This window comes from Carettochelys insculpta, chromosome 5, assembly GCF_033958435.1.
Source record: "Carettochelys insculpta isolate YL-2023 chromosome 5, ASM3395843v1, whole genome shotgun sequence".
NCBI lineage: Eukaryota > Metazoa > Chordata > Testudines > Carettochelyidae > Carettochelys > Carettochelys insculpta.
The window spans coordinates 27,509,976-27,524,104 of NC_134141.1; the positions used below are offsets into that span (position 1 = coordinate 27,509,976).

Below are 14,129 nucleotides of genomic sequence, written 5' to 3' on the forward strand. Positions count from 1 at the left end.
CAACGGGTGTTCTGCTATTAACCTTTTTGGGACTATCTAATGGTAGCTGGCTTGTGGGTATTCATCTGGCTCTGTCAATTTTTTTTTTAAAACTTCTCCCAGTTGATAATTAAGTTTTACAAATGCCTGGTAGAGATCTTGAAGTTTTTGGTCTCTGTCAGTAGGATTGGAGCAGATGTGGTTGTATATAAGGGTTTGACTATAAATGACGGATAGTGTGATGTGTCCTTGATAGATGGTGGAGGCATGTAGGTAAAAGTAGTGGTCAGCGGGTTTCCATTAGAGGGTGCTATTGATTTGGCCATCAGTGATTTGTGGTGTCCAGGAAATGAATCTCTTGTGTGAAATGGTCAAGGCTGAGACTGATGGTGGGGTGCCGGTTGTTAAAATCTCTGTGGAATTCTTCAAGAGTCTCTTTACCGTGGATCCAAATGATAAAGATCTCATCAATGTAGTGTAAGTAAAGGAGGGGTAATAGGGGATAGGAGCTGAGCAAACATTGGATGGAGACAGATTGGATGGAACTTGTTTATCTGTGAGGTCACATCCCACCAGTCAAGTGATCATAGGGCCATAGCAAATGGAGAAATACAGTAAACTCTTTCATATTCAGCAGCCCCAGGACTGGGAGGTTGCCAGATACTCAGATATTCTGGATGATAGAGAGGTATACCCACCAATGCATAACACTAAAGAAAAACAAGATTAGAGATTAAGAAACAAACAAAAAATATGCAGAGTACTTTATTTGCCAAAAACAGTAGGTATTGTACACTGTAAACTTATACTGTATTTACTGTATTTATTTGTAGTTACTTTCACCATACTGTACTTATGGGAAACATATCTAAAATTTACTTATGGTTAAAATGCCAGTTATTCGAGAGTTCTGGAAGACACAATGCCGGATATGAAAGAGCATCCTGTATGAGGGGAAGAGGAGAAGGCAGATCACCAGTGTATCAGCTAGTATTTTTGTACTGCTTATAAAGTTTGGCCCTTTTAATTTGCATTAGGAATTGAGAGAAATTAGGAAACATGTGCTTCCTGAGTTCCTTGGCATCATACTGAGCCGTTTTAATGCTCCAGCTTCTGCCTACACCAAATACTACTGCATCCCTTATTTTCTAAATAATTCAGCCTGCTTCCCAAATTAGGCATCTTGGCCTCTAAAATTATACCTCTGATGAGTCCCAACAAAGGCACTAAAGAAAGGGATTAGCAGATTATTCTCACAACTACTGTTGTATGTCATAGCATCTTTAGCCCATCACAGCACACACACTATAGCTACAGTTAGTCAAGGCCATTCGCATCTCACTCCTGAGCCAGCTCCACTGCACCCAAGGCCTGTGGCTGTTACTTTTTTAGTCACTTCAGGAAAAATGAACCTTTACAGCAGTCAGTCAAAAGCTGGAAATTTTCCACTGAAGAATAATTACACTAAATCCTTCCATTTGGTTATGCAAAAACTTCTGATTTCTCATTAGGTCTAATTGCAAAGCACTGGTGTCCCCTAATCTATTGGTGGACTGAATGGGTTGGAATTTTTCATTTCATGAACCATTTACAAGTCACTGCAGTGATTCCAAAGTCCTCAGACTCTGAAAAATTCACAAGCAGTACTTTAAAAAAAACATTTATGAACCTTTAGTAGCAATTAGTTAGTTACATTAGAAAAACTGATCTCATAGGGAACTACCACTAATTTACATCCACATTACACAGTGTAAATCAAGAGAACAAATTAAAGGAAAAAAAACCCCCACAATTCAACAATGTTTACAAATAGCAAAGGCTTGGGGAAATTCAATACCTAACATGTCAAGTAATCACCTAGAAAAGTACAGGTCAGGATTTTCAGAGCCAAAGGCTCTGGACAACCAGCCTTCTTGCTATTCATTTGCTGTTATTTTCAATTCAATTTACTCCGATTTTAATGTTTTTATTTTACTTGACAACTTCAGCATCTTATAAATCTTTTTTTTTTTTTTTTTCATTTTTTGGGTACAACAGTAAGCACAAGGCCAGCTGTTCTTATTGCAGATGTCTCGATTTTGAGATGTAAAAGAAAGCATTCTTGCATATTATCAGCCATCTTCAGTGTTTGAGCAATGCTTTCTAGAAACGTTCGCTATACAGAATGATAGACAGGTAAGGACAGGCTTATTAATGATAACTACTCTGTTTCTTGCATTGCCCTCTATACAAAGACCCATAGCTACTTCCTGAGCAACATGTTTGGCTTATTTGGGGCATTTTCCCATCAGATCTTTGGAGCTGGCTGTTCAGTTAAAATTCTTTTAACATGTCAAAGAGTGTCTTGCTAAAGTAGAGCAGGAAACTGAAGAACTGTTCCTTCCTACTCTGGAGACACTGCATGTGTTCACCACCCAATTGGTATGCTCATAAAGGGAATCTGTTCTGATTTTGTGATATCGAGTTTTATTTGCACATTTCCCCAAAATTTACCTAAAATTGCGTAGCAGCCATCGACATTCCAAGTAAGTGTAGACGTAGCCTGAGTGGCATGTAGTGAATGTACATCACTAGCCCCTCTTGCATGAGGATAAATAGAGTTGTAGATGATGAGGCACAGCTTATGCAAATAAAGACACACTTGAAGCCTGAGGGTATGTAGTAGCATCAACACCCTACATGTCCCTCTAAGCCAAGCTGTGCCTTCCTGTCTACATTGTTAGTTTAGAAGTGCAGTGTCCCACAGCCTCCCCGCTACCTGAGCTTTCCTTCACTGCAGAGGCTCTGCTAGTTCCCCATGGGCGGGGCTGTTCCCTGTCTTAGGGAAAGACCTCAGAAACAAAGAAAGGCCTTGGAGGCAGGAGGCAGCAGAGAAAGGCTCAGCCCACTGGAGCTTTATCCTGGAGAAATTCAAATGCTGCCCAGCTGACTAACAGAGCACCCACAGCTGGAAGCAGGTGTATCTAATGATGATGTACACCTGCATGTACATTGATGCACATAAAATTTATTCCACACATAGCTGGACAAAATAAAAGGAACACGGGGCACAGCTTGTTTTTCAGTGTGGTATTGAACTCCATGCATGCCACCAGCTGTGGTGTAAAGTGTAGCTGTAGCCATAAATGCTTTCCTGCAAGCTGTATTGTGTTTGCAGTATTGATGTTCCACCTGTACAACACACCACACGCCAGCTGCTTGACTGGCTGAGTTGAGAGAGAGCGATCCATCAGAGAAAGGAATGAAGTTTTTGCTTTGCACCATTTAATTCATTGTCATTTATTCATTTATGGTTGTGTCTTTTTTGAAGGGGCAATTTTCATTGTATTGCTGAATGCGAATACGTTTTGGTGAAGCCAGAAGGCGTGAGCTGTTGAGCAGCACCACGTAAGCTTGGGTGTTAAACTCCTGACCGATAAAACTTTGGCTAGAAAAATAGAATTTTTGTTTTAGGGCCCAAGTGTTAGGTGCCTTATGTTTCTTATGAGAGATTTCCTTTCAATTCCATTAACTCAGCTTCTGCCTCTCCCAATGCCTCATTCCACAGCTCTTCCTGTTCGAAGCAGAATTTAAGCCTAACGATGTGACTTAGTGCAAACTAGTGAAAATATATATTTGCGTGAGTTAAAAAGAATTCTCACCACATGCCACATATGGGTGAAGAGGAAGAAAGCAGAATGTGCTTGTTTGTGCTTTTGCACCTGCAACTGCCATGGTTTGTAATTTGAGAGAAGAGCATGACTCTTGGAAATGAAGCCAAGAACATAAATGCCAGCTCCACTATGCAGTTCCAGTCCACTTAGAGCCAGATGCATCAAGATTGGTCAGGATGCCCAGAAACATTCTGAGTGCTGAAGGGGCTCTCTCACAAGGGAAGATTTCTAGGAGTCTGGCACACTTTATAACGTGGCAAATGATTATATCCCTTGGCAGTCACTGTAGTAATAACAATCATGCTGAATTCTTTTAGTATTCTTATGGATTAAAATATCCCATTTATCCCTTGGGATGAAGGATAGATACAGACAGAACGTAAGCTGTTGAAAATGCGATTTATCATGAACCACTGTCTATTTATTAACATTATCAGCCCTTTTAATGCATCCTTACTTTGAGGATTAAGAGAAAACAACCGAGAGCAGCTGAACAATAAGCTGTTACAAAGTATCTCTTCCCTGTTTCACTTCTTAGAGCAGAGCCACCTAAATGATTCTAGATCCCAGGAGAATGAAAATTCACAACTCCTAGCTGTGAAATTTATCACAGCACTCTGTGGTGCTGTTCCTTGTGTCTCTGGGATGTACAGCAATCTTTAATTTTTATAACATTTTGAAAATAGTTTCTTCATCTTTAAAGAAACATGGTGTTTTACAGGGCAGTGAAATCTTTGCAAGTCTCAGGCAGCCCGGCACATTTTTTGTTTTGTTTTGTTTCCTCTAGGCTGTCTAGTCATCCTCTTTCCACTTGTTTAAACTGCAGCTCTGGATGGAGAGGACCACTGATGTACATAATATTGTATCACTTTTAAAATATGCATTACAAGTTAAACCTCTCTAATCTAGAACACTCTTGTCTAGCAAACTCCTTCATCTGGCATGCTTATAGTTTGTTGGATTGCCACTTTTGGGTGTGGCCAAGTTTTCTATGGTCCCATAAAGTTTGTTTACAGACACCTGTCTTGGCTCTCAGTGTTCTGTGCTAAGTATCAGAGAGGTAGCCATGTTAGTCTGTATCTTCGAGAACAATAAGAAGTCCTGTGGCACCTTATGGACTAACAGATATTTTGGAGCATAAGCTTTTGTGGGCAAAGACCCAGTTCATCAGATGCATGTGTTCTGTGCTGTTATTTAGCTGTAATTTACCTCCTAAATGTTTTCTAAGAGCTCAGTAAGCAGTAGAAGTGTTCATAATGCTGCTAGACAATATAACCTCCTGTGGTCTGGCAAATTCCCTTGTCTGGTACTGGTCACGTCCCGAGGGTTCAGATTAGAGAGGTTCAATGGATACTATGTTTGCTTTTTGCATCAATCAGATGTTTTCACTGATACTTCTTAGAAGCATGTTATAAGTGCATTCTAATTTTACAACAATAGACTTGGAAAGTCTTCAAAATTGAGGTGTGTATGGTGTACCACTTCAAGCTAAACTGAGTACATTACACAATCATCTAAGCTTCACAGAAGGAAAGAAAAGAACATAAGACAAAACTAAGAGACATAGAATTAAATGCGAGTGAGTGAGAGTGTGTGGGTGTGTGTGTAAGACTAATGGGAGTGGTGTGTGTGTTTATAACATCAATCTCTTCTTCCATTTTGGGTTGCAGGCTGTAGTGGGATTCTGGACTTCTCTGGGAATTAGCCCTGACTCCCTCTTTTGGCTAGTAACTTGCCCGTCATTACTCTTTGCTCTCCTTGCACCTGCATCACCCTAAGGACTGCAACGTACTCCTTAGAACTCCGTCGTCCTATAGTGCCCACCATCATCTCTTGTGCTCCCCTTCCAGGAGGTTTCAGCAGTCCTTGGTCTCACACATGCCACCAGGGCCAACTGTAACCAAGGTCTAGCCCCTCAGATCAGGGGCAAGCTGCAGTCTATACTGGCCACACTCCATGCCATGCAAGGGGGACAGGAGGGTGGGGACACAGGCTCACCCACTGATTTAGGTCTTGACCCAGGTACCTTCTGGCAGCAGCCATATTTTCCCTTTCTTCTCTCCTCTCTACTGCCTCTTGTTCCCGGAGCCACTTCTCCATCATCTCTTGCACCTTCTGGCCCCTTCAAGACCTCTCTCACCCTGCTCCCACAAGCTTTCCTGGCCCTACTCCACCTAAGATGCTTATTTCAGGCAACCAGTCCTGCACCCTCCCTGGTCAGGTTTCTACTGCCCACTGTTCTGCTGAGCAGCTCCTTATAAGCAGGGCTGCCTCAGCAAGCCAGCTTCTGATTGGGTCCCTATGAGTTTTTTTCTCTTTGGCCGGAGCTCAGTGTAGGGTCCCCCGATCTACTTTAAGCCCTTCCAGTTGGAGTGGGACAGCTGCCCCAGTACATAGTCTGAGAATAAAACTGAATTCCTGAACTGAATAGAAATATGTATACCAGTTTGACCAGATCATCTTGATTCCTCCCACCCAGAAAGAGACTTCTAAATTGTTCTGTGTGCATAATAGTGATTTTCATATATTCAGTGTAAGAAGCTAATTGGATACATCAGCCCTTTCCACTGAATTAAAAGTGGGGAAAACCTGCTTCACATTCTTGCTGTGTTTTGTTTTCTCCTTTCATCATATTTTATTTTAAGTCTGATAAGACTGTGGGGAAAGGGGCAGGAGAAGAGAGTGAAGTGAGAAGACTAGAAAAATAGAAATTACAATCTAAGGTTTCTCATTAAGAATATTTTTCACTGTATATTAACATTTTAACAAACATGGACTCAAACCAAAACTCTAGGTCCAAACAGCTCTGAATTTTGAAAGAAGTGGTTACTAACATTGATCCAGATGAAAATTTCACATGCAGTGGTTTTAATGGCTGAGACAAAAGCCCCAATTGTGAAAAATCCTGATCTATGGGTGTCTAAAGATTACCATTTGAATTTAAGCTTGTGGCATAGGCTCAGTGCTACCTAAAAATCAACAAAACATCAACTAAAGACTAAAAGTGACAAATCTTGATGGCCCCATTTTTAGACAGTGCTTTAGAAACTGTTTTTTCATATCCATTAGATTTATATTGCTTTTCTGGTATATCACATCATTCTTATTGTTCGTTTTACATATTTGTAAACACAATCAGACTTAAATTTGCAACATTAAATGCTGCTGGAAAAATCCTCAAACAAGAAAACTTCATTTTAGCAAGGTACAGCTTCAACAATTTTTACAATTATAATTACAGAATGTAATTATATATAATTTAATATATTTCAATATATATAATAATTTAATATAATTTCAAAATGTGAGTTAATTTCATACTTGGGAAAAATATTTTTAAATAATTTTTCAAATGAGCTGACAGCATACTGAAAGGCTTGGGAAACCAGAACAGCTTCTTAATGGACCCAGAAGGGGTCCATGACTAGTTAAGTCACCTGGACAAATGAAGCCTAATGCCTGGAGACACCAGCTTGTGGCTGTAGTGTGACTTTGTAGTTGGATGCAGCCTTACAATTATTGCTAGGAATATAATCATCATGCAGGGTCAGACGTGTACTCCATCATTACCTTTGAATATAAAATGGTAAAATTAGATGTAACTTTACCTTGCTTTATTTCCATTCAGGAATCAGTGAGTATAGATGCCAGTTTGTTGCTTCAGCCATTTAAGAGTATTCACTTTGAAATCCATAGTTATCCGCATTGTACAGTCATTTATTGCTCCAGTTATGCTTGCGGGATCAAGTTGCCTAGAGAGAGACCTCATTAGAAACTGTAGTATGGCTGCAAATTTCTCTCTTGACCTGCTGTGTCAGGAATAAAGCAAATTCCCTAGAAGTACTGGACAATTTGTGAATTTCTGCTGAGCTACAGAAACAATAAAAAAAAAAACAAAAAACTCACCTACATCCCATATTTAAATTTTATTGTAAACTGTGTTAGCAGTAATTTACAAGTGTGTTTTGTTTCACTTTCATATTCACAGCGTAATCACAGAATATTTATAAGGTGTATGCAAAGGAACATTTTGTTTCCATGTTTCAAGAAAGAACAGAATTAATGAGTTCATATTCAACATTGGTAACCTACAAGACCAGCTCCATATTGAAACCATCAAGAAACTTGTGCAGGAAACTCCAAGAAACTTAAATATGATTATTGTGTTCTGCTTTTAAGGTTCTTCAATGTATCAGATATATAAACATGAGGTAGGTTTGTTTTGTTGCTATTTTTTCTTTAAAAAGCAACAACTGCGCAGAAAACCCAAACAAAAATCCACAAAATTTTATACATATCAACAAAGCCTTTTAGAACAAAGTAATGTGCTATGATGCAAATGTGAGCCCAAGCTAAATTTCAGTTTTTAAGAATGGATGGAACTGCAACATTCCCTTACCGTACTGTTTGCATAATTTTTTTTATTACAGATATGTACAGTTACAGTCTGACTTGGTGCAAAGACCAACAAGCTTGAGCTGCTTTCACTCTTACAAGTTAGTTGGCTTGGTGAGAATCTTGTTTGTGTGTTTCATTTGCCATATAACAATATATTCTAGGCATACCTAAAAATAAAAATGGATAGGAGAAAACACAGGAGTTAGGAGAAAACACAGTTTTCAGAGCAGATAATGCTAACTGAACTAAGCAAATGAGGCCTAAGGAGAATACATAAACAACCCCCTGCACAGCCAAATGTCAGATGTAATAAGAACCCCATAAAGCAGGAAATACTATGGGCTGAATATTCATCCAGCATAAATCAGGTTAGTGCTGTGGAACTGTGCTGTGGAACTAGGATTATTTATGCCATCTGAGAATCTGGCATAAATAAAATACAAAGTCACCAGAGTGCTATTGCATGTGCTGAAAAGCGATGTGTTTTCAGAAATCATCAATGGGAGGGGGCTTTTTTCTAGGTTTGTTGGTGTTTTGTTTTGCTCTCCTTGTTTAAAATTCTTGAGTCTGGTTTTCCATTGCCCTGCCTGCTGTGCAGAGGGAGCAAGAAAGGTTACCAAATTAAAATCGTAGCATTTTACAGAGCCATAAGGCTTTCAGAAATACCTACTCTTGTAGATATATATAGTGGCTCATAGATAAGTCTCTATACAGCAGGGGCCAGAGCAAAACCAAGTGGCTTCACAGGAGCCGGACATGGCCAGTGTTGAACTCCTCCTGGACAGAGGAACTCTCCACCCACATTGCTACCATAAGGGGAAGGCCATGTCTAATGTGCTGCATGAGAAAAGGAAAGGAAGAGTGCCTAAAATATCATTACAGTCATGGAACTTCCTGCCTTAAAAGCCTTACAATGGAGTCCTCAGGGTAGCTCTTAGTCCAATATCTAATTAATGTGGGAAACACATAATGAAACAAGAAAACATCATTTCCCATTTCCGAGAAGACCCTACAAAAAATCAGTCCCACCATTTCTATTGGTCCATTTGGTATGTTCTGCTGCTGCAGCGTGAATGTACAACTACGAGGAAAAGGTAAGGCAGCAACTGCTGGGGAAACCAACCAATACTCCTCCCAAACCATGTGCCAAAAGTTTTGTGGAGCAGGGGCAGCCAGCCAGGATGCCCCAAAGTGAACAGGAAGTCCTTAGAATCAGGGTCTCCAAGGAAGAAACCCACTGCATGGAGAGATGGGCAGCTGTGCAGTAATATCCCCCACGGCTTCAGTCACTTCTTTTCATACCTACTATGAGCTCAGCACTGAAAACGTCGTGTGCTCCCTGTGTCATATGTTACTGTTGCCCTAAGTGGCAGTACTGCAAAAGGGGTTGTCGGACAACTGCAACCCAGCCAGGTGCTCTGCTACCTGCAGGAATGAACAAGCTCTGATTCCCACAGCTCTCTGCTTTCTGTGAGAACTGATGGGCCTGCTGCCGGCAACTCTGTTCTCCAGCTGGCGACTTTTCCCAAAGGGAACTATGTAGCAGAAAGCAGCCCGACAAAAGCCCACCGAACTGGTTAAGAAGGACAGTTGTTTCCATCTGGTTTTAGAGAGGGAGGTGGCCAGGTGCTTGGCACTAGCTTCTACTCTCAGATGTGTGCCATGCCTCACTGTCTCTCCATGCAGGAACGGAGGTCTCAGAATTTACTGCAAAGAATCATGTGGCTAAGCGTGAACCATCACCAAGAAAATCATCTCCACATTCCATATGGGAGACTTTCTGATCTGCTCAGCCACAGCACTAAACCACTAATGGGCTTAAACATCCTCTTCCCTTACATGTAATCAATGCTTCCTCTAATCTTTTCTGGCCACGTACAGATTTTTTCCGTCCATGTGCACAATACCTTTTTATGTGCAGAAGTGCACCAAACATAGAAGCACACAACTTAGCAGTGGGTGCTCTGCTAATTAGCTGGGTGGCATTTGAATCTTTCCTGAATGTCAGCACAAGTGTACAGCTTACATGGCAGGTAATACTGCTTAAATACGAGACCACTTGTATTCATCTTACGGACAAGAAAATAATGTTCATTAGTTGTGTTCTTGGCCTCAAAAAACAGTATTAGGTCTTAACTTCAGTGCTGACATTTTTAGTGTGGGGGGAGGGGTTGCTGGCAATAATATTTATTTAAAATTTATTTCCAAGGCCTCATTTTTGGAGGGTGCATTGAAGTTAATTTGTTGCACCTGTTTCAATGGAGATTTTTAAATGGCCTTCTCCTCACCAGAAAGAAAAGAAGCAAAATTGCTGCTAAGTGTATGCTAATGACTAAATGCTAATGTGGAGTTTGCTCTATTATCTGCCAAAAATAACATTCCTCATAGTATCAGAAACATAGGTAGCAAAAGTGATTCGTTTCTGAGAGACTAGAATGCCCCCAACCTTAAATTTTACTACATTAATAATAATAGTGTGTTTTACCAAGAACATTTCTTACCTAAAAAACGGGTTCTTTAAATCAAGGATGTTACCAGATTTAAAGCCTGTCTGGTCCACTACAGCCACAATCTGAATATCATAACTCTGTCTGTAGCAAAAATAAAAGCACAAAAAAAAAAGAGACATTGTAACTGATCTACAACGTCTAACCTCTTAAGTCCAATAACATCATCAGCAAACCTAATCTCTTCAGTTGCAAATATTTGAGACCCGTAATAAATATGCAAGGGGAGCAACACCTCCAATTTCACATGACAGACTAGATTAATTCCTTGTCCATAGGCTAGCCAATGGGTAAACAGTACAAAAGTGAATGTGTGACAGCACCCAAAATCTAAAAACGACTGTATAGTATGTCTTTATCGTAACTGGGGCTGACATTCAACAATGAGTCTCGTTGGCCAAAAATGCCCTAAATGTCATTATCTCAGTAGATTTCTTAGTGAGCATACCACACTGATTGGTAAAACAAAATAAATGGTCAAATGACTTTAACCACCAAAGTGCAACAATCACTCAGAAATGCCTTTCCTGTAGGGCTTGTTGCTAGGAAATGGAATTGCCACATAAAAATCAGAAGACCAGTAAAGGTACGTACATAACTGCCATAGACACGACACTGCTGGTAGCCCATCCAAAAGCTCAATTTGTGTCCAAATTTCTGAATAAAATTGTTACGAATTGTTTCTAACCAACAGTAGTCCAGCTTGTCATTAAGGTCCAGGAAATGCACCTAGCATTCTCAATTTACATTACTGTTACTACTACAAGTTTGTCTGCATGTCAGAGAACCATCATGAACCTCAGAGTTTGTACTTTCAACAAACCTCAAACCTGTTATGGGGTTCACAGCACTAACTGAAGCTGGTGAACCAAGTTTCACCTTGATTTAAACCCTCTTTCTCCCCGTGTGAGCTCCAAAACTGAAGGAATTATGTTAAGCATTTTTCCCGCCATTGCTACCAGTCTCTGGAGATGTGCACTACTTGTATTCTTTTGCATCTGTTTTTGCCTTTTTTGCAAAAGAATGATTGTCAGAGGGCTGTTGCTGTGACAGACTCGGTGGCATCGGCAGCCAGACCAATGGCCTGCTAAAAGTAGTCCCCGTTGGTCATTAGTGAAAACAGTGCTTTTGTAGCTATGCTGGTCCCAGGATACGTAAGAAGCAAGGGGGTGAGGTAACATCTTATATTGGATCAACTTCTATTGGCAAGCTAGACATGTTTTTGAGCTTGCACAATGCTTGGCGGAAGCTTGAAAGCTTCTCTCTTTTACCAACAGCAGGCAGGCCAATAAAAGATACTACCTTACCTACCTTGTAAGGACATCAGATACATGGCTAAATCCAGTCCTGGACTGCACTAGCATAACCCAGGACAGAGAAAATCCATCCATAGAGGGTTATGGTGACATAAACTACCCACAGCCCCATCTCTGCTAGTGAACAATTTGCAAACTAGTGCAGCTCCAAAAGTGAAACCAGACAAGGTGGGAGAATGGGCAGGTAGGAGCTATACAAGCTCATCACTTGCCCCGAACAGCTGTGATTTTATGGGACCATGACTTCTCTTTAAAACTACTCTTCCCTTGTGGAGCCCCTAAGGGAAGGCAGCAGTAAAAACACTGTCTTCTTTCACATGCATGTTTGTTCCTTGGGTGTAACAGCCCTTTCGGATGCAGGGAGTGCAATTTGTAATTGAAGAATCTGAGTGAATTGAGCCCTCCGAATGTCACCCAGCTGAGCAGAAACACTGAATAAAAATGATGTCATGTGCATAGTCCAGTTTTAAAATGGTGGCAATGATAGCAGGGGTTGGGGAGTGCCCCATTACGGAGAGGATATTCAGACTGGAAATCAGGAGAACATTTTTACATCAGACTGAGAGTAAGGCTGTGACACTGAGCCAGCAAGGGTTTAGCACCCAGAAGGCTGGCTGAATTAAAAGCAACCTTTTAAGGGCATTAGAAAAATAATAAAATAATGAACAGGGTAATTTCTTGTAGATAGTTATCACAGCCATGTTAAGTGGACTAGAAGTTAACTCATAGGCCTGTATGGTTAGAGGATTAAGAACAGATATTAATTGTATTTGTCTGTGTTTACCGACATCTTGTTAGAAGTTAACAATGTAACGAGATTAGCCTGTGGGTGCTAATTCCCCTTCCTGTTTTATTCACATATTACCCATGCTGATGGTTCAGTTAACCTTAAAATTAGAGATGTACGATATTGAAGGAAATAAATTACCTTCAGCTTAAATTATCTATGCCATAATGAAATGCCTTGACAGTTTGAGTGGCTAATTGCCTTATGTTAATGAATAGTACTTCTTTACCTGTGCGCACACAGGAAATAGAAATAACAATCAGACCCATAGCACCTGGGAGACTAATTAATTTATTATCCTACTTTTAATGTACAAATTCCTGTATTATTTGGATCATGTAAACCTTCAATAGCACCTCTCTGTGCAGAGGATATCAGTACCTTTCAGCAACCAGTTTCTATTGTTCTGTGTGTTGGTGCTGTAAACAGGGCCTCTCATTGGTCTATCAGAGACAGTTTATTGACTCTAGGGCACACTGAAGTCCTTTATTATTAGTTTACTCTCATGCTTTCTGAGGGGATAGTTTGAGAAGAGTGATCTAAGGTTTTTATAGTTGGAAAGTTCTTTATTATTGTCAATTGATGATGGGGTCCAGATGGTATATGCATATGATTTTATATATATTTTCTACAGGATGGATTGATTTAAATCAGTGAGCAGGAAACCTCAATTTAAATAACTGACTTGAATTTTGGTTTGCATTTATGCCTTTTAGTTATTTTACTAAAGAAAGGAACAGTCTCAGTGGTTGCTAGCCATTAAAGCATGTTGATTTGCAATGAAATTTAGCCTTTAAACCAAATTTGTTACTTCCCTTTGCTAACCAGATGGATACATTACATTTACACACATTTATTTAAGCACTTATGTAGCTAAACATACATATAGTCACATTAATTTTTACAGTTTTTATTGTGTTAAAAACAGTGAATGAGAAATTTCTTATTTACTAGATGATTTCTGGATTAAATTCCAGTTTCCATCCAATGCATATATCTACTTCTATTAAAATGTACAAAACCAGAATTTCTAAATTATTTTTCAGTAATTAAATAAATCAAACTTAAATGTGCTGGATATCTAAGAACAAAACTAAGTTTACAAAAACTTACTTTCATGTTAAACAGCTGTATGAAATAAAGTAAAATTAACTGTACTTGGTGCATTGACAGATTGTTTCTAATAACCAGGGACAATATTTTTAAAGGGACGCGCTAGCGGTATTTTCATAAGTGCCAAAACTTGCTTACATGCTTTTGAAAATTCAGCCAGACTCTTGTATGTATTTTAGGCACCTAAATACGTTTATAAAATCTCATCTCAAGACCTTAAAGTTTCTAGAATTAATTGATCTCATCTTCACCTACCAGGTTTTTATTAACAGACCAGAGGAAGAAAATAAGCTTTCCTGCTTTCTTAGCACCCAATCATTTCCTCAGCTTTGAATTAACTAGTCTGTTTGCACCTGCAAATTACTATGAAACCAAA

General features: G+C 39.7%; 1 protein-coding gene across 2 annotated transcripts in view; it reads right to left on the reverse strand.

The window, feature by feature from the left end:
• Positions 1-7,543: 7,543 nt before the first annotated feature.
• LOC142013461 (histone-arginine methyltransferase CARM1-like) overlaps positions 7,544-14,129 on the reverse strand; it is a 118,854-nt gene continuing 112,268 nt past the window's right edge. The window contains exons 12-13 of one of the 2 annotated variants that reach the window (XM_074994848.1): positions 10,532-10,621; positions 7,544-8,197 (exon numbers count right to left, since the gene is read on the reverse strand). In XM_074994848.1, the coding sequence (XP_074850949.1) occupies positions 8,188-8,197; positions 10,532-10,621 (100 nt within the window). In that variant the 3' untranslated portion in view covers positions 7,544-8,187. The remainder of the gene's footprint in view (positions 8,198-10,531; positions 10,622-14,129) is intronic. The other variant, XM_074994849.1, reaches the window with a different exon arrangement.